The sequence below is a fragment of the Phaethon aethereus genome (genome assembly GCF_964289735.1).
Source record: "Phaethon aethereus genome assembly, chromosome: 21".
Taxonomy (NCBI): domain Eukaryota; kingdom Metazoa; phylum Chordata; class Aves; order Phaethontiformes; family Phaethontidae; genus Phaethon; species Phaethon aethereus.
Window position 1 is genome coordinate 5,728,410 of NC_138597.1, and position 25,151 is coordinate 5,753,560.

Here is a 25,151-nt window from a genome sequence, read left to right on the forward strand (position 1 = left end):
GCGGCCTTAAATGTGCCAAGCCTCGCCCAAAGCGGGCAAGAGGCGGCGCGCCCTTACCTGGCAGTCGGTGGGGCCTGCAGCGGCTGCGTCGCCTTCCCCTCCTGCTGCGCCTTCCCGCTCCGCCGCCGCTGCGCCGCAGCCCCCTTGGCAGGCCTGGCGGCCTCCTCCTCCTCCGAGCCGCCATCAAGCTCCGACGCGGAGCCGGCGGCGAGAAACTCATCCAGGCTCAGTTCCGCCAGGCTCCTGGAGGCAGCAAAGAGAGGGGGGAGGGTGGGGGGGGGGAGGGAGAAAGCTGACCGGGGAGCCGGGCCGGCAGCGCCGGGCCTGCCCGCTCACGGCGGCCTTGCGGCCGGCAGCGCGGGACTGACGAGCCGCACCTGGGCCCGCGGCACCCCACGAGCCGCCCCCCGCCCCAGCCCGGCGGTGTCCCCGCCCGCAGTCGGTCGGGCCGGCCCAGTCCGCCGCCACTCACCTCTTGCCGGTGGCTGCCATGCTGCCCGCCTCACTCCAACGCGGCCGCCGCTTCCGCTCCCAGCGTGCCGCGCGGTGCGGAGGGGAGGGGCGCGGTGAGCCAGGCCCCTCCCAGCCCCGGCTCCGCCCCCGCCCGGCCCGCCCGGCTCCGGCGGCCGGGCCGCGGGCTGCCTCGGTGGGGCTGGTGCCACGCGTGTCCCCGCCCCCCGCAGGACGGGCCCCCGCGCCCGGTAAGTGAGCGGTGGGGCGGGGCGGGGCAAGCTCCCCTTCCCCTGCATCCCGGTGACACGTGCGCGGCGGGATTTAACTGGGAGGGAGCACATTGCAGCGGCGAGCCGTGCCGTGCCGTGCCGTGCCGTGCCGTGCCGTGCCGTGCCGTGCCGTGCCGTGCCGTGCCGTGCCGTGCCGTGCCGTGCCGTGCCGTGGGCAGCTCTCGCACGGCTCCGCGACGGGGTTATTCCGGGTGAGGGAGGAAGCCGCAGCCGCGGGGCGGCCCCGGCCCGCCGCGGCCCGAGGAGGAGCCGCGCACCTGCCCGCCCCCGGACCGCCCCGTCTCCCCGCCGCGGGGCCGGCGGTAGCGGTGCGGGTGTAGCGGCGCCCCGCAGCATCCCGCGGGCCGGGCCGGGCCGGGCCGTCGCTGCGCCGGAGCCGTGAGTACCGCCGGGGCACGGCCCTCCCGCCGCCCCCTCCCTCTCTCCCTCTCCCCGCGGCGGGGGGCGCAGGTGCAGGGCCGGGCAGGGGCCGGCGGCGGGAGGAGGGCGGGCGGCAGGGGTCTCCGGGGGGGCGGCGGCAGGAGGGCACCCTTCGGGCTCCCGCGCTGCTGGTGGCGCGTCCCTCCTCGGAGCAGGTTTGCCCGTCGGGGTAGAGCGCGGCTCGGCTGGAGGAAGGAACGCTGCTGCTCGCTGCCCTGCCGCGGCATCGCCCTCTCACTGAGGCCGGCCGCAGCTCGGTGCTGAGCGCCGTGTCCTCCCCCTCCGCTGCCAAGTCGTGGGGCGATCCCTTTGGCAGAGGGAAAAGCTGCAGCTTCAGCGCCCTGCGAGAGATCGGGGCCCAGGGAGGAGCTGCAGAGAGGTTCTGGCAGCTGCGGGTTTGCGTGCCCTCCGTGGAAGCACACGCGCTGTTTGGTATCGTTGGTTGTGGAGGAGCTGAAGGGCACAGGGAGAAACGTTGCCTCCGGTTTTCTGGTAACTTGGGGCGGGGGGGGGGGAGCAGGTGGCAGCTTTTTTCTGGCCTTTGCAGTGACCGTTAGGGCTGAGGCCTCTCCTCGAGCTACAGCACCTCTGTTTGTGGAGGTGGTCTTAGGGAGCAGCAGGGCAGGCAGCTGGTTTGGTTCTGCCAACCCAGAAAATACCTCCCTCCTTCGAGGAGTGCTGGCCCTGGGGCCTCGGCTTCTCTAGAGCAAGGAAGAAAAGCAGCGGACGGGTGGCTGCCCCCGCTCTCTGCGCGTCAGTACACGACCACCGACTGACCAGGCTTTTGTGCCAAGCTGGAACACTGTGGGAACGGTGGCCTTGCTTTTATGGGGTCTCTTTGTAAAGGAAGTATTCTCTCCTTAGACTTCAGTGGCCACTGTCTGATGAACACTGTCTTGGGGCACTCTCCATTGCTGGAGACCACAAGGAGGGAGGTTAGTTCTGGAGGGATTCGGCAACATGTGGATATTTGGGTGCTTTTGATCCTGAGAGTCTCTGGGTGCACTAGGCTGATGCAGGTAACTTGTTGCCCATAGGAGAGGGCACAGCTGAAAGGAGCCTCGGAGAGCTCCTGCCCCTTTTCGGTATGGATGGTCCAAAGGTATGAGCTGCATTTAAGGATGGGAGGAGGGATTTGGGATGTCTGTGTGCTAGTGTTTTGCACCAGGAGGTGCTGGTTTGTTACAAGTTCAGTTAGGTGCCTCGCTAACACTTCAATATACAATAGCCTTTTGCTTATGATCAGCCAAGCAATCATCTCTGTGGAATCTCTCCTGACCCATGAGTATCTGGAAATACTTTATTCAGCATGGCAGTGAGTAAGACTCTTAGGGATCTTGGGTGTAAAGATCTGAGTTTCCTTCCTAAGAACTGACCAATTCATGAATCTCAGCAAATAATTCAGAGTGGACCAGGAGCTGGCAGGCATAGTCACCTGCTCTCTTGGCTTGACAGTCTAGGATCCAAATGCAGTTGCTCCTTAGTATCTTAGGTAACTAGGATGGTCCCTTATGCTTTTTGTCAGCTAAGGTCAGCTTGGTGAGGGTGGCAATGGAGCCTCTTTTCTCTGCAAGCCGTCTGCCCTTACTTTCATCAGCATCAGTCTGGGTCTCTGTAGATGGAGATGGCATGTGAAAATCAAGGCAGTCATGCTCTGAAGACTGGAGATCTGCTTGGGACACTGTTCTGCATTCTGGTCTTACTTTGCTACATTTCAGGCTCAGCAGCTCAAAAATCAAACAGCCGTGCTGAAGTCTCACACTGGCTTCTGTATTTTCTCGGGTGCTGGAGCCTTGCCTTCAAACCCTTAGGCAAGCTGGACTTGGTAGCAAGAGAGGCTTTACCCTTTCCGCCTGGCCTGCTACAACTGGCTGCAAACCACGCTGCCTTCTCTAAAGGATGTGACTCCTCAGGGACAGGAATTCAAGCTCCTTCAGCTGAAATTCCCAGGGCCTGGGACCCACTGGCCTTGGCAGGCCCCCAGTGTACCAGCAAACTCAAGCCCATTATGTCACATGCTCCTCATAGCTGTTTTCATGTACGTGGTGTGTTCTGCTGCCTGCAAGAAGACGTGAGGGAATTCTTTTAATTGTTTTCTGGCTTGACAACAGGCTCCCACTGCTCCACAGTGTGAAGCACTGAGCTTGTTCAGGAGAGGAAATGCAGATCTGCTTACGTGGTCAGGTACGTCTACATTGCCAACCCACACTGTGACTGAAGCTGGTAGGAGGCTTTGTAAGCCGTCCATAAATGCGGTGTGGGCCACGCAGTCGCTTCAAAAGGGATGAGGCCAGGGTGCAGCTGGTGACCTCCTGGTCCGCTGGAGAGTCGCTCATGAGCAGCACCTCACAGGGCATCGGCAGCAGCGTTGTTCCCTGGCTTATCCGGCTGTGAAAGATCCGCTCACCCATTTGCAGCCAGCAGACTCGAGTGCTTTCTCCTTCTTTCCTAGCCTACAGCTGGAGCCTCTAGGCCACACTGCCTTGTGTCATGGAGTCAACTTTCCCTTTAGAAGCCAAGTGGTAGCTCGTGCTGAGTTTTGCCAGATTCATCGCTCCCCTCTGACGTCAGGGCATTGCTGAGTGGTGACGACCTGTTCTAAACTAGCCCACTGCCACCTACTCGAGACACCATCGCCTTGCACAGCGGACAGGTGAAGGGCACAGTCCCTCTCTGAACAGCTGCTGGCTGAGGATGTTGCAGGCAGGGAGCTCCTGGGCAAGTCCAGGAGCCGGGAATATTGAGATCCTCTGATACCAGGCTGCCTCCAGTGACCTGAGCGCTCTGGTCTTGCCTGTTTGCCTGTCTGAAAAATGAGTTGGGGACAGAGGTGTCTGTCACGGAGGAGACTAGAAGGAGACCAGGAGTACCACAGAGATGGCTAGTGCAGCTGAAGCTGTTTACTAACACTCTGCTGCCTGGAGAGGAGACTTGCTTGATGCCTATGTGTAGAGGTTTGGCACTGCTTGTACCATAAAATAGCACTGGATGCAACTGTAGCTCCTTCCCCATGTCTGCTGGGGGACATTGCAAGGGGGAAATTAGGACATGACCCACATTTCCAGGTCTTGGCAGAGGCAAGGGGCTCCTTTTGCTTAGATTTTGGCGTGCTTTGTGTTGGACTGTAGGAACTGCTGTCTAACCCCAGTGTAGCTGGAGACCTGCACATTTTGCTGAGCGTCTCAAGGCACACATTAATTTTCCATTCCTAACTTGGGAATTCAGCAGTTCCAAACCTATTGAGGTCCTGACCCTTACAACCAATTCCTTAAAGTTACCCAAATATTAGCACAGATACCTCTAAACCCCTCAACCCTGGCGTCCTGCTTGGAGCTGCTGTGATCCCCTGTGTGCAAAATACTGGAGGCGAAAGCTGAATTTGAAGATGTCTGCAGGAAGAGTTGTTGCCTGTGCGAAGTGTGCATGAGAGAGGGAGAAGATTGTGTCCCCAGATAGGCACTAAGCAGGCTGGATGCCCTTTATCTCTTTCAGGTCTGGGAATGTCCCGGTGCAGCGCTGAGACTCTGCCGTCTGCTCCCTCCACTCTCAGCTAAAGCACTTCAGAGCATGAGATGGGGTGACTGAGAGCAACTTTGAGCTGAGTTTCCAAACAAAACTCCCCAGGAGTAATGGGGAGACAGGCTTTGATTAGAAAAGACCTCCAGTCTTCTGTGTGCACCAGAGCCGAATGATTACAACCCACTGAGTTGCTGAAAGACACTGACTAGGTCAATGTGCTGAATGCCCTTCTTGCCTGAAGCCAGCACTGTCTCTGTGCTGTAGAGCTGGCAACTGTGTGCAGTTTTTCCCCATCCTCCCCACCCCCTTGCCGAGGCTCCACATCCTCTCTGGCAGCTTGTCACTTCTCTGCAGATGTCTAGACAGGAGGATTCAGTGCGTGTCAGTTATGCCTAATTCATTAAAAAAAACCCAAACCCTACCGAGAGCTGGGGATTCTCAGCCCTGCAGACTCAGCGCTGTCTGCGGTGCCCCGCGCTGCCTTGAGGCTGGCTCAGAGCAGAATATTCCACCGAAGGGCAGGAGCAGCGCGCGCCTCGCCCTCCCGTCCCCGGCAGGGGGGCTTGGGGGGTACAGGCAGACGTGTAGTCAGGGGCAGTGCTGGCAGCGGGAGCAGAAGAGAGAGGAAAGGAGGTGAAGAGAAGTGTTTGGGGCAGAGGTGTGTACCCTTAACCCCTCCGTACAGCTCAGCCCAATTGTGAGTTCTTGGCATGCCCATGTCCTCCGCAGTGTCCATCAGGATCTGGCAGAGGGGTGCAAGGTGTCCAAGTCCTCAATCTGGCTGTCTGAAACTGCCAGCTTCCTAATTCTACTGTCCCTCCTGCCACCTCTGAATGCAGAGCTGGTACCAGCAATGACAGCTCCCGTTGCCACGATAAGTCACATTTCCATCAGTATTTGCAGTCCTGACCTCTGTATAGGTGCAGCTGTAAATCAGCCATCACAGTAGCCATGGCTGGACCTCCAGTTCAGAGCAGCTAGTTCACTTGCTGGTCCTGAACTGTTAAGTCCCTCCGCTTCCTCCCAATTGCTGGCTCTTCTAGGCTGAACACACAATTAACCTTATATTAAAAAGACTGAATGTGAGCTGCTGCACACTTGTCGGTGTCTGCTTGAATTTCTTGGATGCGGGTAAAGTGTTACAGGGCCTGAAAAGGGACTGAACCCCAAAGTGTTGTCTTGAGGAGGGTAGAATTTCCTGTATCAGTGATACTAATTGGACAGGTCCTGGTGGGGACAATTGCCTAGTTTCAGTGCCTTCTTTCCATCTGAGTCCTGGGCATATACAAATGGATCATACCCGGCCCTCTTTGCTTGTGTTTGTTGTGGGGAAGGGAGAAGGAAAGGTAGGAATGCAATATATTTTGTAATGGGCCATGCCAGGCCCCCTGAAAGAAGCAGGAATTTGGGATATCCAAGTTTGAGGCATAAGGGTAGGTACTGTATGTCTGCTGTAGCTTGTGAAAAGAGCCCTGGTGTCTTAGACATGTCTACTGCAAGAGGATTACTGATGCAAAAATGCTGCTAGTCATCTGGTAGTTTAAAGCTTCTCTTTAGATGTGTGCTTCAGAGCCATGGACGGGGTTCAAGAAAAGGGATAGCTCAGCCAAATTAACGGGGCCTCTGCAAAGCAATAAGGACAGTGGAAATGTGCAGGCCTGCAGTGTACGCAGCTGCATCTCGGGATGCTGGTACGAGCTGTATTAGTGGTCTTACTTCGCAACAGCACAACAGCAGCTATTGTTGCTGCCGGCGCAGCTGCCGGTGTCCCTTGACTGTTGAAGGGAAGGAAGAGTCTGCAGGAACACAGGAGCACATCTTCTTCCCAGCCCTGCTCCCAGGAGGAAAGCAGCTACTTGCGCTTGTGTGCACGCCCGCGCAGCTGGGCAGGGGCTTGCCCCAGTCGAGCGCTGCCCCGAGCTTTAATGGTGTGTTTCACGTCTCGGTTCTTTGGGGGAATGAATGCTGCTTACTGGCAAACGGCCCGTGACTCCTCTCAGAGGGGTTAAAAGTAAGAATTCTGATTTCTGGTGCAGGGGAGATGGAGATGCACTTGGAAGCAGCACTTCCTGCCTGTGACTCCAATGTCAAGCTCCTTCTGTCCCGGGGTCCGTGGTGTTGCTCTGCCCCAGGATGAGTTTTGCTGTGCTGTTGCGGAAGCCGCTGCTTTGGCTCCGCGGCTCGCGATGAAGCTCTGCAGCTGCTGGGCACAGCAGAGCCGCGCTGCCGGCAGCCCCCTCCTGCTGCGGGGCAGAGCCGGAGGTCTGCAGGCAAAAAAAGGACTTTGTGCCTGGGAGACGGACCCCCAGCACCAAGGAAGGGGGAACCGCTCCCCTGAAAGGGAAACGGGCAACACGGTGCCGCCCTATTGACCTCGTTTGTGCTGCTCTCCGCTCCGTTTGTGCGTGACGCGCTGGGTTAGAGGTGGGTGTCAGCAAGGACTTAATGTCTTAACCCGAAGGTCTAACGGCAGCGCGTCTGCGGGAGGCGCAGTGCTGCGCGCAGCACGGGGCTTTGTAGCTGATTTACCAGAAAAGAGGTACAGGGATATCAAACGGAGTAGGGCACACAGGGAGGTGGTGGATTTAAGCACGATTGCGTGTCGGGCCTGAGGGCATGTCATGCCTTGGAGTAGGGGATGTCACCTTACCCGAAGCAAAGACTTGTCCCCAACATCTGACCAGCTGCACAGGATGTGTCTTCGCGGTGTCCTAGCTGGCCTGGTGGACACAAAACCTCCATCCAGGCTGTCAACAAAAAGCCATTCTCCAGGGCCTTCCTGGGGAAAGGGCAGGCTCTGAACTTTCCCTGGAGGATACTCTGTTCCCTGTTTATTGCTCAGCACGCTTCCTTTCATTCCCGGCAAAATATGTTTTTTTGTGCAAAGAGAACAGACCTCCCTTTGGGCAGGGATCATTTGCATTAATTAACAGAGCTGTTATGCATGGCCACGCTCTGTCGCATAGGAGCCAAACAAACGCCGCCTTTTTTTTTTTGTCATAACCTAAGAGTTATTACAAGTCAGCCACCGCATCCATTATAGCTGATGCGTAACACGTGCATTCGTGCTGCTGCACGCTCCACAAAAGTGGGCTTGTATTTACTTCCCCCCGCTGGAGCTCTGGACACTGCTTTACTGTCTCTTGTGGTCCAGGCACTGTTCCTCATTAATTATATCTTAGCAGCGCTCGTAGACCTCCGTTTCCTGGGAATGAAGTCTTACAAGGAAATAAGGAATATTTAGTGCTGCCAAGTGAGGCTGAGAGTTCAGGCACAGGGAGCAGCACAAGCAGCAGGGGGGTGTCCTTTCCCTTTTCCCCCACTGATTATACTCTGACCCGTTAAAGCAAAAAGAGCTCTGATGGGAACAAGTTATTGCAGAGTGGCGGGGACTCTAGGAAGTGGCGTTGAAGGGGCTGTACCCACTGCAGACCCATGCCAGCGCTCCCTGCGCTTCAGGATGGTGACCTTTTCCCAAAGTGGCTGGTGGGTGCGTGAGCTGCTCTTCAGTGGAGGGATTGCCGAGGCTGTAGCGTGGCCGTAGTGAAAAAACCATCAAGCGGAGCTGGTTCAGGCTGCCCGTGGGTCGGGTCAGCTGCGGACGGTCCCCAGGAGTGGGGATGCTCTTGGGAGCCCGGTGGCGGTGCGGCGGCTGGGATGGCGTCTCGCTCTGGCCCCGCTCCCTGCTCAGTCACATCAGAGACCGCCTGATCCAGCGGTGGTGTAGCTCAGGGTGCTGCACCGCGACGTGGGCGAGGGAGGCACTGGTGGTGTTTCAGGCAAGCTCTTCAGAGCTCTGTGAGGTGCGTGCCAGCCCTCGCTGGTGACAGCAGGGGGATGTGGGTGGAGAGGGGAGTGAGCAATAGCTGATTTCTACCTCTTGGCCATGGGAATCATTGCAAGGAAAGATAATGTCACCCTTGTCACTCTCTGTATTTGTACTTGCCTAGCGTCGTGCAATGACTCAGTGGCAGGGCTGGGAAGAGAGCCCAGCACTTCTGACCCTCTTTGGAAATGCGTTTGATTACTGTGGTGCCAATGCATCAGCTACAGCAACCTTCAGTCTGTTGTGCCCTCCGCGTCTCTCCCCTGACCGCTGGAGCCGAGCTGTGTGCTAGTCCCCACCTCACCGGGGTGGCAAACCTTTCCTCACAAGTCTCCAAGAGCACAAGGGGGAAACAGTCCCATCTTCTCCCTGCTCCTCTGTCCTGTCCTGTGTTGTTCCTCCTGGGTTGTCCCACTGCTGTGGAGCTGGGAGCTCCCATCTCATGCTACCAGCACCCAGGAGGGGCGAGGCGAGTGCTCTCGATTAGAGCTGGGGCATGACTTAAATACTGATGGGGAGAAGTCTGCTCAGCAGCGTATTAAAAAGATAAACCAGCTCGAGCAGATCAAGAAAACCCTCAGGCTTGCAGCTAGGGAGGGAAATAAAGGTGAGAAAACACTGTCTGCTCTCTGCCACTAAACCAGGTCTGGGAAAGGACCTCTTGAGCCCAGGTAGAGATGCTAATAATTATAAACTGCCTTCGTGTGGGCACCTCTCATCCAGCAGTGTCCATGTGAATTAAGACACCAAGGATGTCCTAGGGATGTTGCAGCTTTCTGAAAAGCTCAGCTGAGGAGTGTGGGAGGAGAAGGCCAGTTAACTCATGGGCTCTTCTTCCCTGTCAAGGGCACAACGGCATCTTACTCTCATTGCTGGAAAGCTTCAACAGGCTTTTGTTGTATGCCCATGAATCTTCCCCGCTGACAGTGAGATGAGGAATCTCATACCACGCGGGATGATGCAAATGGAAGAGGGCATTGCAGGCTTCTCTCCTGCTCAGGAAAGATGATTATTCATCTTTTTTCCTCCCCCAGACTCTAGTACATGATACAATTGCTATTTAAAAACGAATAGATGGCTGCATTCGTGGCTGAGCAGGCACAGCGTGGTGGGTTTCTATTTTTAGGCTCAGCACGGCTGGCGACGTGTAGGTGTCGTGAGGAGCACAGAGGCTGAAGGGATTCTCTCGCCGCAGGGATGCGGGGGCAGGCACACGAGTGCAGCACACGGGCTTTTTTTCTTCAAGCTGCCTTTTTCTCATGTTCCCTCCCCCTTCTTCCTCCTGCTGCTCAGTCATTCTCTCTTTACTCCCCCACCTTTCCTTTGGGTGCTGCTGGCAGGGAGACAGTCAAATGCTTTTCGAAACGCCATGAGCAGCCTAGATGCAGACAGCATGAAAAGAGAAAACATCTTTGCACAAGTAAATGCCCTTATTCCTTCGTTAGGCAATCTTTGTTTTCTCCAAGCCAATCAAGTTTATACTCCTGCCTGGGCTGTCTCAGACTGTATGGAAGGACTGTCCTGCTCCACGCTCAGTGGTGTGTATGTGCAGAGTGAGTTTTGCATCAGGTCCCAGCTACCTGATCAGCATCTCTGTTCTTTGCTGTCTGTCCCTCCTGTCAGCCCTGTCAAACCAAAACTACCTGAAGTTCAAAGTTAACCTCTTGCTTCCAGGGAGATCTAGAAGCTCTGCTTTGCCCAAACTGCCTGCTGGGCTAGTGCAGGAACTGCGGTTCTGGAGCCCGGTCTGCGGTGCTGGAGCAGCCCTGTTTGGTGCAGCCTTGAGGCTGTGGCGAGGTTGGAGGACACTGCAGGGAGGTGGAGACCAGGATGTTAAAGTACATGTTTGCTATTCCCTAACTGACCACCTGGGAAATCCCCAGCCTCTGTGTGAAAAGAGGCCTGAAATACCAAATGGCAGGAAGAGTCGAACCCCTGGTCTGCAGGATTCTGTACTGGGACTGTAGAGCTTTGTGCTACAATCGCCTTTGCCCTCTGCCTTATCCTCCTGAATTGTGTGGGCACAGGAAAGACAGCAGGTCTTTGAGCTTAACTGAAGGCAGATGTATGCATTACAAATCTCTAGCATCTTCTGGAAGCTGGAAGGGAAGAGCCACCGCTTGAAGAGCTGTGGTCCCTAACATCGCTCTTGCCTTTTAGGATATGGGATTCCCTGGTTATTGTTTGTTTAGGCTAATCAGGGTGGTCACATTCGCTGTCTCTGGTAGTCTGTTTAAGCTGTGTTTGATCAATGTGGGACTGGCGTGCCCTGGTGAGACTTCTAAGATCAATGCTTCTGCTGATACTGCATGGAAATGCACCTTGTTAGGCTGATTTGAAGATGGTGCAGCTCCAAGGAAAACCAATGTGAGCGCATGTGTTGTAGAGCAGTATCCTTCTGAAGGCAGGTAAGGAGGATATCGATCCAGAGATGAACACAGCTGGGAAGCAGTGAGTGTCACAGAACAGAGAAGACTCTCAGCATTGCTTGTGTCCAGGGACTGTCTCCTCCCTGTCGCTGGTTTACGAGCGGGATGATGTTTCCCTAGCATGGCTGGTTAGACAAGAGCTGCTGGTGCGCTGGGTCTTTGGGCAGTGGCGGGCATACTTGGGGGCTATGGGAATTGTCCGGGGATAGAGCTATTCCTGCCTGCGTAATGCTTTGGTTTTTCCCCATGTCAGTGCTGGTGAGAAGGGAAAGCCCACCATCTCCCACCTGCAGCCATGGAAGGAGGCGTGCAGCTCCTCAACCGCGATGGCCACAGCATCTCCCACAACTCGAAGCGGCACTATCACGACGCCTTCGTGTGCATGAACCGCATGCGCCAGCGTGGGCTGCTCTGCGACATTGTGCTCCATGTGGGCACCAAGGAGATCAAGGCCCACAAGGTGGTGCTGGCGTCCTGCAGCCCGTACTTCCACGCCATGTTCACAAGCAAGTAGTGTCCTCTCTTCCCCATGGCCAGGGTGTCCCTGCTCTTCAAAACTCTCTCCTTCCTGCAAACGCCTTCCCTTTCTGTCCTGTTCCCTATTCTCACTGCCCTACCCTATGGAAATATAAGGCCTCTATACCGTCTCTGTCAGCAAGTGCAGTAATGTTCCTCATTTGGCTCCCTTCCATGAAGCCCTTTGCCTGTAACTCCCGGCACAGGTATTTTGATGCCCATCCCACAGACATTCCCTAGAGTATACTGCTGCTCCTCCTTGCTAAGAGGTGAGCAGGAGACCTTCCTTGGCTGTGTTGCTGGGCTGTGGAGGTGGAGGTGGCTTGTTCCGTGCATGGTGAAGTCTTTCTGCAGGGAATCAATCCTTCTGTGGGACTTTGTTCATGTCTAGTATCTGTGTTGCCCCAGATGAGATGAGTGAGAGCCGCCAGACCCATGTGACGCTGCATGACATTGACCCACAGGCCCTGGAGCAGCTGGTGCAATACGCTTACACGGCTGAGATTGTGGTGGGCGAGGGCAATGTGCAGGTAGGAGCTTTCCCCCAGATCTCTCTTCTCCACAAAGCCATTTTGTATGAGACTTGCCTCCTGTGGGCTCTTCTCCCTCTGCTCAACACTTCCAGCTGTTGTTCTGTGGTGGCACTGCATCTAGCAGTGGTCAGGGAATTCATCTGCTCCCCTGCACCCAGAGGTGTGGCTCCTGCAACTGCTGTGGCTGGGAATGGCTCCTCAAAGCACCGTGCAATGGCCAGGTCTAGTCCTGAGCATCTGCCATTTCCTGGCCCTGTGGGGAGTTACGCAGGTGTCTTCCCCGCTCTTCTCTAGCTTAGTCTTGTTGGAAACAAAGACTGCTTTGTCCTCTGTGGGCTTTTGTGCCTGAAGGTGCTCAGTAAGCTTGTTCTGTTACTGACTTGTGGTGAGACGAGGGTGAAAATAGTTTCCTTGCCCTGGAAACTCTCTTTTCCCCCATTCTTTTCCACTGCCAGACACTTCTTCCTGCTGCCAGCCTGCTTCAGCTCAATGGTGTGCGGGATGCTTGCTGCAAGTTCCTACTCAGCCAGCTCGACCCATCCAACTGCCTGGGGATCCGGGGTTTTGCTGACACGCACTCCTGCAGCGACCTCCTCAAGTCTGCACACAAGTATGTCCTCCAACACTTCGTGGAGGTGTCCAAGACAGAGGAGTTCATGTTGCTGCCTCTTAAACAGGTGAGGTCCTGATGGGAGTGTGAAGGTATGAGTGTGGCAAGGCTTTTCGTGCTCTGTCCTGGAAGGCACAGTCTGTGTGTCAAAAGCCCAAGACCTGTACTGCAGGGACAGGGTTTGGCAGAGGAATGTACACAGATTCCATGCTTTGGTCCTCTCTGTTCAGTGGAGAGACAGTGGGTGGGAAGAGTGCTGTCAGAAAGTGAGCTTAATCCCATGTGAAATAGGGATGAGAGGGTAGCCCAGAGGATAATTGCTGTCACTGGCGCTTGCCACGTGAGCTCTGAGCACACTGCCCTCTCTCTTGGAGCGCAGGCCAAGGAATAAGTCCTGGCTGCCCTGGTCACACAGCTGGCTCTATCCCATGAAATACTGAAGGGATTCGTACAAGCAGAGCCGTCTGCCTGATCTCACTGGTGTTGATTGGAAATGTCATGCATTGCAGCACCTTCAGACACAGAAGGGAGGGAATGAGACAAGGAGGATAATCGAGGGCAAAGCTATCTCCACACCAGTGCCGCAAGGTGGCTACACCTGCCTGGTTTGGGGGACCTGGTTGCTCTTTGGATCCTTCTACATCCAGTGAGAGAGAGTAGTTGTACACCCCTCAACCACCAGCATCTACAGAAGGCAGGGGCTCTACCTCTGGCAGTGCTGTTCTGCTGGGCCAATTACCTGGGTGTGTGAACGTGTCCCAAACCATACCAACCGACGTTTGCCCTTTCCACCCCACTCTGCAGGTGCTGGACCTCATTTCTAGTGACAGCCTTAATGTGCCATCAGAGGAGGAGGTGTACCGGGCTGTGCTCAGCTGGGTCAAACATGATGTGGACAGCAGAAGACAGCATGTCCCCAGGGTGAGTCTGCTGGGGAAGGTGGCCAGGTTCCACCCACCAGCTCTGAGTGCCTGGTCTGGGTGGATACGCAGCTGAAGGAAGCTGCAGGGTGGCCAAAGGGCAGGGACAGCAGGTCCCTGCCGTACCACTTCCAGTCCAGGCATAGATGAGGGTGTTGTTGCTGAGAGAGTTCAGCCTCCCAGAGTCAAGTCCAAACTATTGACAAATCCGAGGGGGATGTGCTGTCTGACCCCTGGCAGCTTGGGCACACGGACTCTGGGGAGGGTGTGGGCAGCAGGAGAGGGCAGCCCTGCCTGCAGCCTTCCTGAGCTTTTGTGTGCATCCTCAAACAAAAACCTCAGGCAAATTTGAGCAGGGACTTCTTTTGTCTCTCCGCATCCACACCTTGGAGCATGGATCTGCGAGCCTCCTGCCTGCCAAAGGTACAACTGGAGAAGACATGGTCAAGCCCTTTCCTGTGGGGCTGCCAGTGCTTGGCACAGCGTGGGCACCCTCTCACAGAGGCAGCCTCGCACTGCAGCAGAGGCTGTGGGTGCCTCCAGCAGCCCCGGCTTCCTGTCACCTCGCCGCCCTCATGCTTCCAGGCAGGCAGTGAGAGGGAGGAAGCATCCCTACGTGTCCTCCCGAAGGCTGGGACCGAGGTGGGGCAGGATGAGGATGACTCTCTCTGAGGGTTTCTCATGGGTTTCTACCTACCCCAGGGCTTGACCCTGGAGAAGTTCTGTCTCCGTCTTTGCTGTGGTGTACACTCACACATCCCTCCTGTGGGCGATGCAGGCAGCATGGGGCATGCTGGGCAGAGGGGTGTTTGGGGTCTGCAGCCCCGCAGGGAGGATTGTTGCTTGTAGCATGAGTGCTGGAAGAGGATGCGGGTACCAGCAGAGGACAGGGTGGAGATCTGGGGTGGCTGTGGGATCTGTCACGACCAGGCTGAGTGCTCCTGGCTCTGTGGAGACATTAAGGCTGAATTGCTGCATGTGCTTTGGTGCCCTTTGCCACCGGGTGCCTGTCCTGCCAAGCGGGCAGGACGACATCTCCGGGTGGAGCCAGCCTTGCCGGGGTCCTCTCCCCCCAGCTGATGAAGTGCGTGCGGCTGCCCCTGCTGAGCCGGGACTTCCTCATGAGCAACGTGGACACGGAGCTGCTGGTGCGGCATCACTCGGAGTGCAAGGACCTGCTGATCGAAGCCCTCAAGTACCACCTCATGCCGGAGCAGAGAGGGGTCCTTAGCAACAGCAGGACAAGGCCACGGCGCTGTGAGGGGGCCAGCACTGTGCTCTTTGCTGTGGGTAAGGCCCTGCCATGCGCTCACGTACATGCCCTTCCCAGGGCCGTGGGCTGTTGTTTGCTCTGTTTGCCGTCCCGTGCGCAGGTGGAGGGAGCCTGTTCGCCATCCATGGGGACTGCGAGGCCTATGACACGCGGACGGATCGGTGGCACATGGTGGCCTCCATGTCGACTCGCAGGGCCAGAGTGGGCGTTGCTGCCATTGGGAACAAGCTGTATGCTGTGGGCGGGTAAGGAGGGCTCGGAGCTGTGCGCAGGGAGCTGGCGGGGATGCCTTCGGCAGCCTCTGAGCAGAGCCGGTGGCGAGAGCGGCACAGAGCTGCTCCGGGAGCAGAGACGACCGGCAGAGCCTCCCAGGGCCAGCCTCCGGATGAAGCAATCCGGTATCTCTGGGCTACTAACTGCAGGAGTAGCAACTGAAGACTACTCCCCTGCTCCTGCAGCTCCGAGCAGTGAGTTTGCTCAATTTGGTGGTGGCTATGTCCTGGACTTGCGATATTTCCTCCCATTTGCCCTAGCCCGATGCTGCAGGCTGTTAAAAACCTGCTAACTCCCCAGCCCACCTCTGCCCCAGCGTGCGGGGCCCTCTGAGACCTGCTTTCTTTGCAGACCCCAGGAGAGCTGAGCTAAGGGCTCTGTGCTTTCAGCTTTGGTGCACTCTGCCTTGCGGAAGCTGGGCAGGGGGGAGGAGAGGGACGGGGTGGTGACAGGGGCCCAAGGCTCTTGGTCAGCTCCAGAGCTGTAGGACCAACCCACAGCCTCACCTGCAATCCAGGCTCCCCGGCTCTTACATGTTCCCTCTTTTTCTCCCTGCAGCTACGATGGGACCTCTGATTTGGCCACAGTGGAGTCCTATGATCCTGTCACAAATTCCTGGCAACCTGAGGTGTCCATGGGCACCAGGAGGAGCTGCCTGGGTGTGGCAGCACTTCATGGGCTTCTTTATGCTGCTGGGGGGTACGATGGGGCCTCGTGCCTGAACAGGTAGGGAATTGCCTTGCTACAGTCTCCTCCACTGCTCTTGCATGTACTGTTCTTGGCGCTGGGCGCCTGGGGAGCCCACAAGGCCTGCTCCTGACAGATGGACTGGCCCCAGGGTAGATGTCGTGCAATCCAGCTCTGTCTTCCGGTGTCTTTGGCACAGGCAAAGTTTCTTCAGGGGAAAACCCATTTTGTAGCCCTCTGCCACAACAGAACACAGCCTTTGTCAGTTCTTCCCTCCATTTTCCCTGTCTATTCCCAAGCTTCCTTGGGAGCTGCCCCTGAGGGCCTGTGTCAAAGAGCTTTGACCTGGGCTTTGCCAGTGTCACACCTTATGTTCCTGTGTCCCTGCCTGCTGCAGCGCAGAGCGGTACGACCCTCTGACAGGCACCTGGACATCCATCGCTGCCATGAGCACGAGGAGACGCTACGTCCGGGTGGCAACGCTAGGTGGGTGATGGCATCAGGACCTGACTGACATCTGTGCAGACTCTCTCTTGCATTTCTGGTGGTTCCTTTTGATGTTGTTCTGTTATAGTTCCTGCCCCTTCTTCCGAGATTCCCTAGTTGTGAGTCCAGATAACCTAGCCATTCCTCTGCCATGTCCTGACATCCTCCCTGCCTCTGCCTTCCTCCTCAGTCTCCCTAGTAACTGGGTTTCATCACATTCTGGAGGCAACTCCTGAGGGGATCCCCCACTTGTTCCTTGGCTTCTTTGTGCCCCTTCTACTTTGGAGCAAGAGGGCTAGCTGTGGATGGTCACCTATCCCTAGAAAGGAAGAGACAACCTTATTACTACTTCATTATGAAAGCAGGACAGTCCTTTTACTGATGATCCAAGCAGTAGTGCAGGGTCAAAACTGTCTCTACCAGGGATGTCACAACATTAGGTGCAATGCTGTGATGTCTCCTGACTCCATTGAATGAGTTCTGTCCTTAAGGAGGATGCAGTGTGAGAACTGGCCACTTCATTGTTCAGTGCAGCTGCGGGGTCAATGCAAGTACCACTCTCCACCCTAGCAGGTGCTGGACCTCCCTGGGGATGCCAGGGTAGCGCGCTGCTCCCCACCATCCCCGGAACTGCTGTGCAGTGTCCCTGTGGTGCCTCTCCCCTGTCCCGTCTCTGGTTTCAGCTCTCAGTGCTGACTCGGAGGTTCCCTCCCCTCCATCACCAGCTCATACTCTCTGCCTGCCACAGCCTTTATTGGCGTTCCCCTGCTCCAGCCTGCGCTGCTAAAAATAACCCCATGCTCTGGCGGGGAGCACTTGCAGCTCCCATACTGAGGAGGTCAAGAAGCGGCAGGCAAACGAGCTTGCAGTGTGGCAGCAAAATTGCCTGATGAATATTTCACGGTACTCCATGCTGCAAGGGGAGGGGGAGCTGGGGGAGCCCTGCTGAGAGGAGCTTGGCTGCCTGGGAGCGGGAGGCACGGCGGCTCAGAGATCCCCACGTGGGCACCCAGTGCAGGAGTTGTGGGAGGCTGTGCTAGGACTGGGGCCGTGCTCTTTAGCTAACTCTGTGCGTGTGTGACTGTCTTTGCAGAAGGCAACCTCTATGCCGTTGGGGGATATGACAGCTCATCCCACTTAGCCACAGTAGAAAAGTATGAGCCCCAGGTAAATACAAGAGAGAGCATGCCTGATAACCCTTTTACTTCTCCCCTCCTGATGGGTGCCTGAAAGGGCCCTGCAGAAAGCGGAGGGCCACATAAGTTGCTAGGGAAAACTTAGCAGACAGTGAGAGATCAGCTATACGTGGTCTTTTAGCAAACGGCTGCGGTAGCTGAAGATGTGACCACTTCCTAGCAAAGTATTGCAGTGGCAGTGGAGCAGAAGGTGTGCCCACATGAGCCTGTGCAGCACAGACCTGCCTGCCTCCTTGGAGCCTTGAGCCACCATGCGTGGTCCTGTCGCCGTTGCCCGTAGGCCAGCTCAGGTTCTCTAGGAAAACAGTTCTTGTTCATGCCACGAGCTGTCTCCAGCTTCCAGCTGAGGTCCTTGCTGCATGCACATCCAGAGCAGTTAGTGGGCATTGTGGCAGGCTGGGGACATGTGTTGGGCCTGGGGTCTCACAGCTCTGTTAGAGCAGCCTAGATCACTGCAGAAAGAGCAAAGAGAAGGTCCTGGAGGTTTTTCATGAGCTGTAAAACCACAGTCATGACTTGCACAGGTTTGAAATGGATACAGCTCAACCCCCATGACTGGGCTGGGGTTCAGCTGTGAGGTGACGGGTGGCCTGGCACAGAGGTCTCTGTGCTCAGGCCCCGGCGATGGCAGGACCGCTGCCAGCTGCGGCGCTGGTTTCTGAGCCAGTTGGCAGAGGTGTCTCCTGGGGCCTGCAGCTCTTCCTGCAGGAGCGCTGAGAGGAAAGAAGTGGGGTCTCCCCAAAAGTCTGTGCCAGGAGCTGTGTGGTTAGAGCAGGACTAATATCACAGGGCTGGGTTGGCAGGGGTACACTGAAAATGACTTGTACATCTGGCTCACAGACAAACATTGCCTCTTCCCAGATCAACACCTGGACACCCATTGCCAATATGCTAAGCCGCCGGAGCAGTGCAGGCGTGGCCGTGCTGGAAGGGATGCTCTATGTGGCTGGTGGCAACGATGGGACCAGCTGCCTTAACTCTGTTGAGCGCTACAACCCCAAAACCAACACATGGGAGAGCGTGGCGCCCATGAACATCCGTAGGTAAGGAGCTCTGCCCCTGCCACGCTCCTGAGCTGCAGGGGAGCCTCCGCTGCTGCAGTCAGGAATGGGGAACCCATCTCAGAGAGCCTTGCCTTGCCTGGCGCTGCAAACCATAAAATGCAGCCCGTGCCCCCGGGCCTGGCTAACGCTGCAGTTGGCTGGCTCTGTGCTGCCTGCAAAAAGGCAGCCCGCGCTCCCTGCGGCACTGCGAGGGACCGGTGCGTGTGTGCCAGGAGGGCAGAGCAGGGACATTCTGCAGCAGGCGCTTTCTGCAGAGGGATTTATCCTCAGCAGTCTGTGTGGCCGTAAAGGACCAGGTGGTGTAGCTGGCTGAGGCCATGTAGGAGATGTTGCTGGGATGTGAGAGGATTTAAGGCTTGGAAGCCCAAGGATTTTAGGCTCCTAGGCCCTGTTATTCAGAGGTGGGAGAAGGGTGTTGGAGGGACGAGGAGGATCTGAGGCTGCCACTGACTGACTGAGCCCCAGTAGTTTATTTTCACTGGGCATTTGTGAGGCTGGGCACTCCTTTTTGTGGGGTGACAGAGCTCTGGCCAGTTCATCTGAGGTGCTGAGCTTCCCTGCACGCCACGTACGCCATGTTCGAGCCTCACACCCCTGTGGTCTCTGCCTGCTCGTTCCAGGAGCACCCACGACCTGGTGGCCATGGATGGGTGGCTGTACGCAGTGGGTGGCAATGATGGGAGCTCCAGCCTAAACTCCATCGAGAAGTACAACCCTCGTACCAACAAGTGGGTAGCAGCCTCGTGCATGTTCACACGTCGGAGCAGCGTGGGGGTGGCCGTGCTGGAACTCCTCAACTTCCCACCCCCCTCCTCGCCCACCCTGTCGGTGTCTTCGACGAGCCTTTGACAAAGAATCAGGACCTACCTTACCTCAAGGGGACAGGGGCACCTGGTGAAGCGCTAGGCCAGCATCATCTGTCCTGCGGGGCAGCTGGTCGCTGTAGGAGTAAAGCGAAGGTACCGGCTGCTGCTTCCAGCCCCAGCACTCCTGTGAACCCCTGGAGCCATCCCCACTCTTGGTGCACACATCGGATCAGCACGACCACAGCAGTTAGAAATGTGCTTCCTGGACGAGCACCCTCCTAGAGGGCAAGGAGAGGGGCTGCTCTCTGCTCCGTTCAGAGTCATCTCACCACTCACCCAAAGGGCGTATATTTTCTTTGGGGAGGGGAAACTTCAAACCATTGCTGCTTCTTGGATTCTCGGGATCCAGCCGGTGCCACACATACGAGCACAGCCAGCCTTGGAGGTCTCCAGGAGTCCTGTGGGTCGGCAGAGGGGGACAGCACTCCTCCCAAGGACACGGCTGAATGTGCAACCATTCCTCTGAATGTCACTGTAGCCAAACTCTTTACCAAGCCTACTGTGCACTGTTACAGACTCTGAGGCCACTGTATGGTTCTCAATGGTGTCTAATTGATGCCTTAAAATACGCAAACAAAAGAAGCCCAGCTGAGGGACAGGGCCTGGAGAAGGTGAGGTTTGGAGACAAAACTGGATGCAGCATCCCAAACTGTCCAGTGTTTCCATACTCAGCTCGCCGCACTTCATGCACTAAGAACCCAGCTGACCATTGCTCTGGGGAGTCCCCAGCCAGGCAGGTGGGTTGAATGACCTTGCCTGCATCCATGCCATTGCTGTCCCAGGTTCAAGTCATTGTGCGGCTGCACGTGGTCCTGGTTAGGCTGGGAATGGATCGGCCTGTTTGCTGTTCCCCTCTCTGCAAAGCAGATTCTGGGTTTATGGAAATGTTTCATACCAGTTCTTAAACAAGAACAGTCCAGCCTTCTAAATGAGGATTGCCTGGCATTACTTTTTTGGGTGTTAATTTTTTGCCTTTTTTTTTTTTTTTTAATGCTAATATTTTAATTTTTAATTACTTCATATCCTTTTATTTTTTTACACTATCCTGGCATTCCCCATCCCATCTGCTTTTAAGGCAGCAGAAGGGATGCAATTACTTTTCTCATTTGTTGATGAGATGATAACTGTGTCCTGGAAGATGTTCTCTATAGATGTGTGGGTGTGTGTGCATGTGTGAGATACCGTATGTACAGTGAAAACAGCATGGAAGGGACCATGCAATTAGTGACTCCCTGGCAATTAAGCAACCACTTTAATTAACTAAAGGTTGAATAAATTAGTACTGTAAGTCACAGGCCTGTCCTAGACCCACCTGTGCCACGGAATCTTTTGGGTGGTGTTTTCAATGCATATGCTGTAGGGTGTGTGTATGAGCCTTGAACCGAGACGTATTACCAGGTGTTCTCCACATTATAGAGGAATGACTCAACCGCTGGTACCTCAGTAGTGTTCGAATGTAGCATTGGAAATACAATCTGTTTGTTTTGAACTAATTCCTTTATCCTTTCCTCCTGCTCCTCCTCATTTCTCATTTACAGAGTTCAGATTTCACTTGTGATGGTATTTGTTGGCCTAAATTTTCAAGTGGCTAAACATTTATTCTTTTCTGCTTTCTTTGGGGTGAAAGGAGAGTTTGAGATGAGACAGGGACTCCCCAACTTCAGACAATTTTTACGGCCATCTGATTTCTCCTGGACAGGTGCCTGCATGTTTTACAAGCCCACTTACAGTGCCTAATACTGGACTCAATTTAATACTGAAATTACCAGCAGCTTCTGAAAATCTGGGCTGCTTCTCCCACCAGCCTCTCCCCAAGGACAGTCTGGGATTCTCAGGCTGAGGTGGCCTTTTTGGCTTTTAGAACAGACTCTAAATCCGCTTTTCATTCCTCTCTCGCTTGCCAAGCCTCTGCGCCAGCCTGTCACATCTCGGCAGCTCTCCCATTCTTCTGTATTGCGGAGGACCCTGCAAATGTCCAGGCTCTGCTCGTGCAGGTTGCCTCTTGGTCAACGTGGCAGTAGGGCTGCCCTAAGTAGGTCGGTGAGTCTACTTTCTTCGAAGCAACGATGAGATTGGTGAAGTCTGCTGTGTTGCGTGCATGTGTGTGCGTGTGCTTACGCGTGAGTGAGGTCTCTATCCTTTCCATCCCATTCTGATGAGCAACATCAGGATTTTAGTCTTCTGCTAGACTCATATTGACCAGCCCATTCAAGGTGCCCCTGGCTTTCGGGTCCTCTTTGAAGGAGGATTAGTCTAAAAGCCAGATGGCTACGTCAGAAGTGAAAGGTGCTGGTGCTGGGCCTCGGCCCAACGTGCCGAGGTCCTGCTGAGTGCTCGGTGTGAGGAATGGCGAAAGCGCGGTGGAGCCCAGCCAGCCTGCCGAAGGGAGTCCTGTACGACACGGAGGGGCAGCGCAGGGCCAGAGGGGAACTGCTGAAGGGAGAAACAGGGCTGATTTCAAAGAAGGAATGAGTCGTCATAGCAGTGGCTCAGCATCTGGTCCAACGGTGGCTGCTGTAGCGTGAAGGGGGACTGCTGCCTTGGTGGGGCGGCAGGCAGGCAAAGCCAGAGGGGAAGCGAGCAGTGTAGCAGGCTGAGGAGAATTTTTGTGCCATGTGCCCTCAGCCCCAGTTGTAATCTTTAGCAATTTACACTACAAATGGTGTGCGATGCTGTCCTGCCTCTTGAGGATCAGGGAAACAGGCAGTGCGACTCCTGTCACCCGCTGGTTGGGTCCTGAGCAATATTACCACTGAGCCACTGAGCAGAAACCTGGGGAGGAGGGAGCCTTTTGTGTCTCTGGTGTACTAACTATGCAGGTGCTCACTGCTTTCCTGTAAAAGAGAAAAGGAAGGAAAGGGTGAAATAGTTCCCCAGCAGCTTGCGGGGGTCCGGAGCACCCCGACCCACACTGTGTGGACACGAGGTGTCAGCGTCTGCCCTGGGAGGTCCCAGGGTGGAATTGCTTCTGGTGCTGCACATCCCCTGCTGAGCAGGAGGCCTCGGAGGGGATGTGCGTGTCTGTCTGTCTGTCTGTGCGTAGTACCCTATCTGAGGGGAGCAGAACTGTCAACTGTGTGTGGCTTCTCTGCCAGTTTTAGTTAGTGGTGTCTCACCCAAATTGTTATTTGTGTGATTTCCCATGTGAGCTTTTCCCAGCGGAGGAGCATCTCTGAGCGGGTGGCTCCAGGCTGCGTGTCTTGATGTGTTTCACCCAGGGACCCCGGTGTTAGTCTGCAGCGAGACAGCAGGGCTAGGCAGGAGCCTTGCCCCGACATGGGGGCAGAGGTTCGCTTGGCCTTACTAGTAGGCAGACTCGGTCTGCTCCATGTCAAACCGTCGTCACTTTGATTTCTCTGTAAGTTATCTGACTTATTTATGTGGAACTCTGTTTCTCTGAATTTTTTGCACTACATGGGATTGGGGAGGGCATACAAGCAATAGAAGCCAACATGTACAATAAAGACGTTTTCTTGAATACTGGATCCTGCCTCTTGCATCCTTCCTTTTCACTTCTCTGGTCCCACTCCTGTGGAGGCAGGGAGCTGCTCTCTGTCTCGCCCTGTGCAGGGGAGAGGAAGGAGCCCCAGGCAGAGGACGCGCATGGCAGGCTGCTGCGCATCGGTGCCCGAGCAGCCACTGATGACATCTCATCTGCCTGGGTGCAGCCACTCCAGGCTTCAAGGCGTTTGCCCAGAGCAGGGACGGGCACCCGTCTGGAGGCCACTTTGGACTGGCCCTGCCGTTGTGGACATTAGTAGAGGAGGCCAGAGGAGCCAAAGCCAGCTTTGAAGGAACTGCTGCGCTACAGGTGAGCTAAAAGGAGCAGCTCGTAGCGCAGGTCCCGGCCCCGCGCGCAGCTGGCTGGCGCTGGGTGCCTGGCCGGGGAGGTTGCTGTCCTGCAGACAAGGTGCTTTGTATTCCCGGAGACGGGGCTGTCCACTGCCCTGTGCACCTTCACCCTACCCCAGAGAAAGAGCAGGGCAAAGATGCTGATGGCGTTGGAGACCGCTGGGAAAAGCCCAGCCCAAGGCACAGGGGCTTTAGAGGCAGACTGATTTACACCTGTCCCCAACGTTAAGTTCTAGTTTGGTCTCCCCGGGACTCCCAATCTCCAGTGCTCTTGACAGCTTTCCCCTGCAGTGGAAATGAAAACCAGATGAAAAACATCCTCCTGCCACATGCATCTTGCCTGCGGGCAGGCGTAGCTGGCTGGCCCCGCGCAGCAGCGGGGAGGCTCCGCAGCGGATCAGATCCGCCTTCGCTAGCTGCCGCCGGTCACTGCTGCCAGTGGGGAAATACTAAGCCCATTTCACGGTGGTGGGAGTGCAGGGGTGAAAAGAACAGTGAGAAGCTGCGTGGCAACAGCCCATGGGGCCTGAAAGGGAACTTTCCCATGCGTGTGTACTGCAAGACCTGCAGTTAAGCCGCGAGGCTGTATGGCAGGCACACCAGACTTGGCTAAAGCCTTGCCGTGTCCTCTTTCTTGCTGCTCTCTAGGCTCTCGCTTCTGTTTCGGGCTTCTATAAATAACCACCATGCTGTAAAAGTCTTTCCAAAGCCTGGAGCCTAACTAACTGCTTCCCCAGCCAGCTCAGGCCCTCCTGGAAGCAGAGCAACGGGGTCCTGGCGAGCAGGTTGCCCTGCAGGCCTGCGTGCCCAGCAAGCGAAGAGAGGGGCTGTCCTGGGCCACCCGTCACGCCCGGCCCTGCCAGCCGCGGGGGTGTCGCTGGTGGCCCAGTGAGCAAGATGGTGCGTGTTTGCAGGACCTGCGATAACGGCGGGAACGAGGCAGTGATAGCACTATTTTGAGCCGTAAGGTTTTATTTCGAACAAAGACGTTGGAGGAACAGCACACTTCTGGTCACGGTGCTGACCGTGTTAGCCATGGATCTTAAGAGGAATCATACTTTTCCTGAATAAAACACAGTTGTTGCTGTTTGCTGTAATTTTTGGTCTCTGCCAGGAGGTGCTGGGACGGGGCTTTGCTGTTGGATAGTTGTTTCACAGCTGTGCTGAGAGGACAGAGCTTGCAGAAGCACCCCGTCTGGAGGGGCACCCTGTTGCTTTGCTTGGCCATGGAGGGTTAATGGATTATACAAGACAGAAAAGGGAGGGGGATAAAGAGGCTGTTTTTAGAGGTCAAAGATGTGGAGGCCCTTGATAAATTTTATGGCACGTCCGTTATCGGCAGCTCTCTCTGGGCAAGTGTTGCCTGACTGTACAATTACTTCTCTGGGGATATGTTGATTTTGTTACTGCTGGGTGACTTCAGTTCCAAGACAAGGCAGATGCAGACAGAGAGAGTGTAATACATCCCGTATGTCCGTAAGACCTCACATAGCAAATCCCAGTTTGATTCAAACAGATTTGCTAGGAAAACATCTTCTCCTGGTTTTAAAAATCCCTTGTTGAAGAAGCCATGACACTCCTCACGGTTGTTCCGGTGAGAAATAACCTTTCTCGTTAAAAATGCACGCCTTGTTCCTAGGTTCAACTTGTCCAGCCTCACTTTCTTTGCATCTTGTTATCTCTTTGCCAGCTGGTTCTCGCAGGTCTGTTCCCCATGCAGGCGCTTCCAGCCTTACTGCACCCCGGTAGCCTTGCTGCTACCGTAGCAAGATGGAGCTGCTGGACTGTCACTCGAAACAGCCTTGAGACAAAACCTGCTCCCTGCAGCAGCCAGCAGAAACGTTCTTTCCAGAGAACAGTCCCTGATCACAGTTGCTGTTGACTCCCCCTTGCTGGCCAGTCTATAATAGATTTGTGGACCTTACAGTCTTGGTAGTG

General features: G+C 55.7%; 2 protein-coding genes across 2 annotated transcripts in view; one reads left to right on the forward strand and one right to left on the reverse strand.

The window, feature by feature from the left end:
- Positions 1-492, reverse strand: part of NOC2L (NOC2 like nucleolar associated transcriptional repressor) — a gene marked incomplete at both ends in the record, with an annotated part of 53,139 nt that extends 52,647 nt beyond the window's left edge. The window contains 2 exons of the mRNA XM_082009232.1: positions 58-243; positions 473-492. Of these exons, the coding sequence (XP_081865358.1) occupies positions 58-243; positions 473-492 (206 nt within the window). The remainder of the gene's footprint in view (positions 1-57; positions 244-472) is intronic.
- Positions 493-11,226: 10,734 nt separating this feature from the next.
- On the forward strand, positions 11,227-19,344 carry KLHL17 (kelch like family member 17; the record flags this gene model as incomplete). The annotated part of the gene is made up of 11 exons (XM_082009307.1): positions 11,227-11,447; positions 11,845-11,983; positions 12,442-12,663; positions 13,401-13,517; positions 14,593-14,806; positions 14,890-15,034; positions 15,621-15,788; positions 16,147-16,235; positions 17,329-17,402; positions 18,293-18,474; positions 19,116-19,344. The coding sequence occupies exons 1-11, from the start codon at positions 11,233-11,235 to the stop codon at positions 19,342-19,344; spliced, it is 1,794 nt and encodes a 597-aa protein (XP_081865433.1). The 5' UTR covers positions 11,227-11,232.
- Between the last annotated feature and the right edge of the window lie 5,807 nt (positions 19,345-25,151).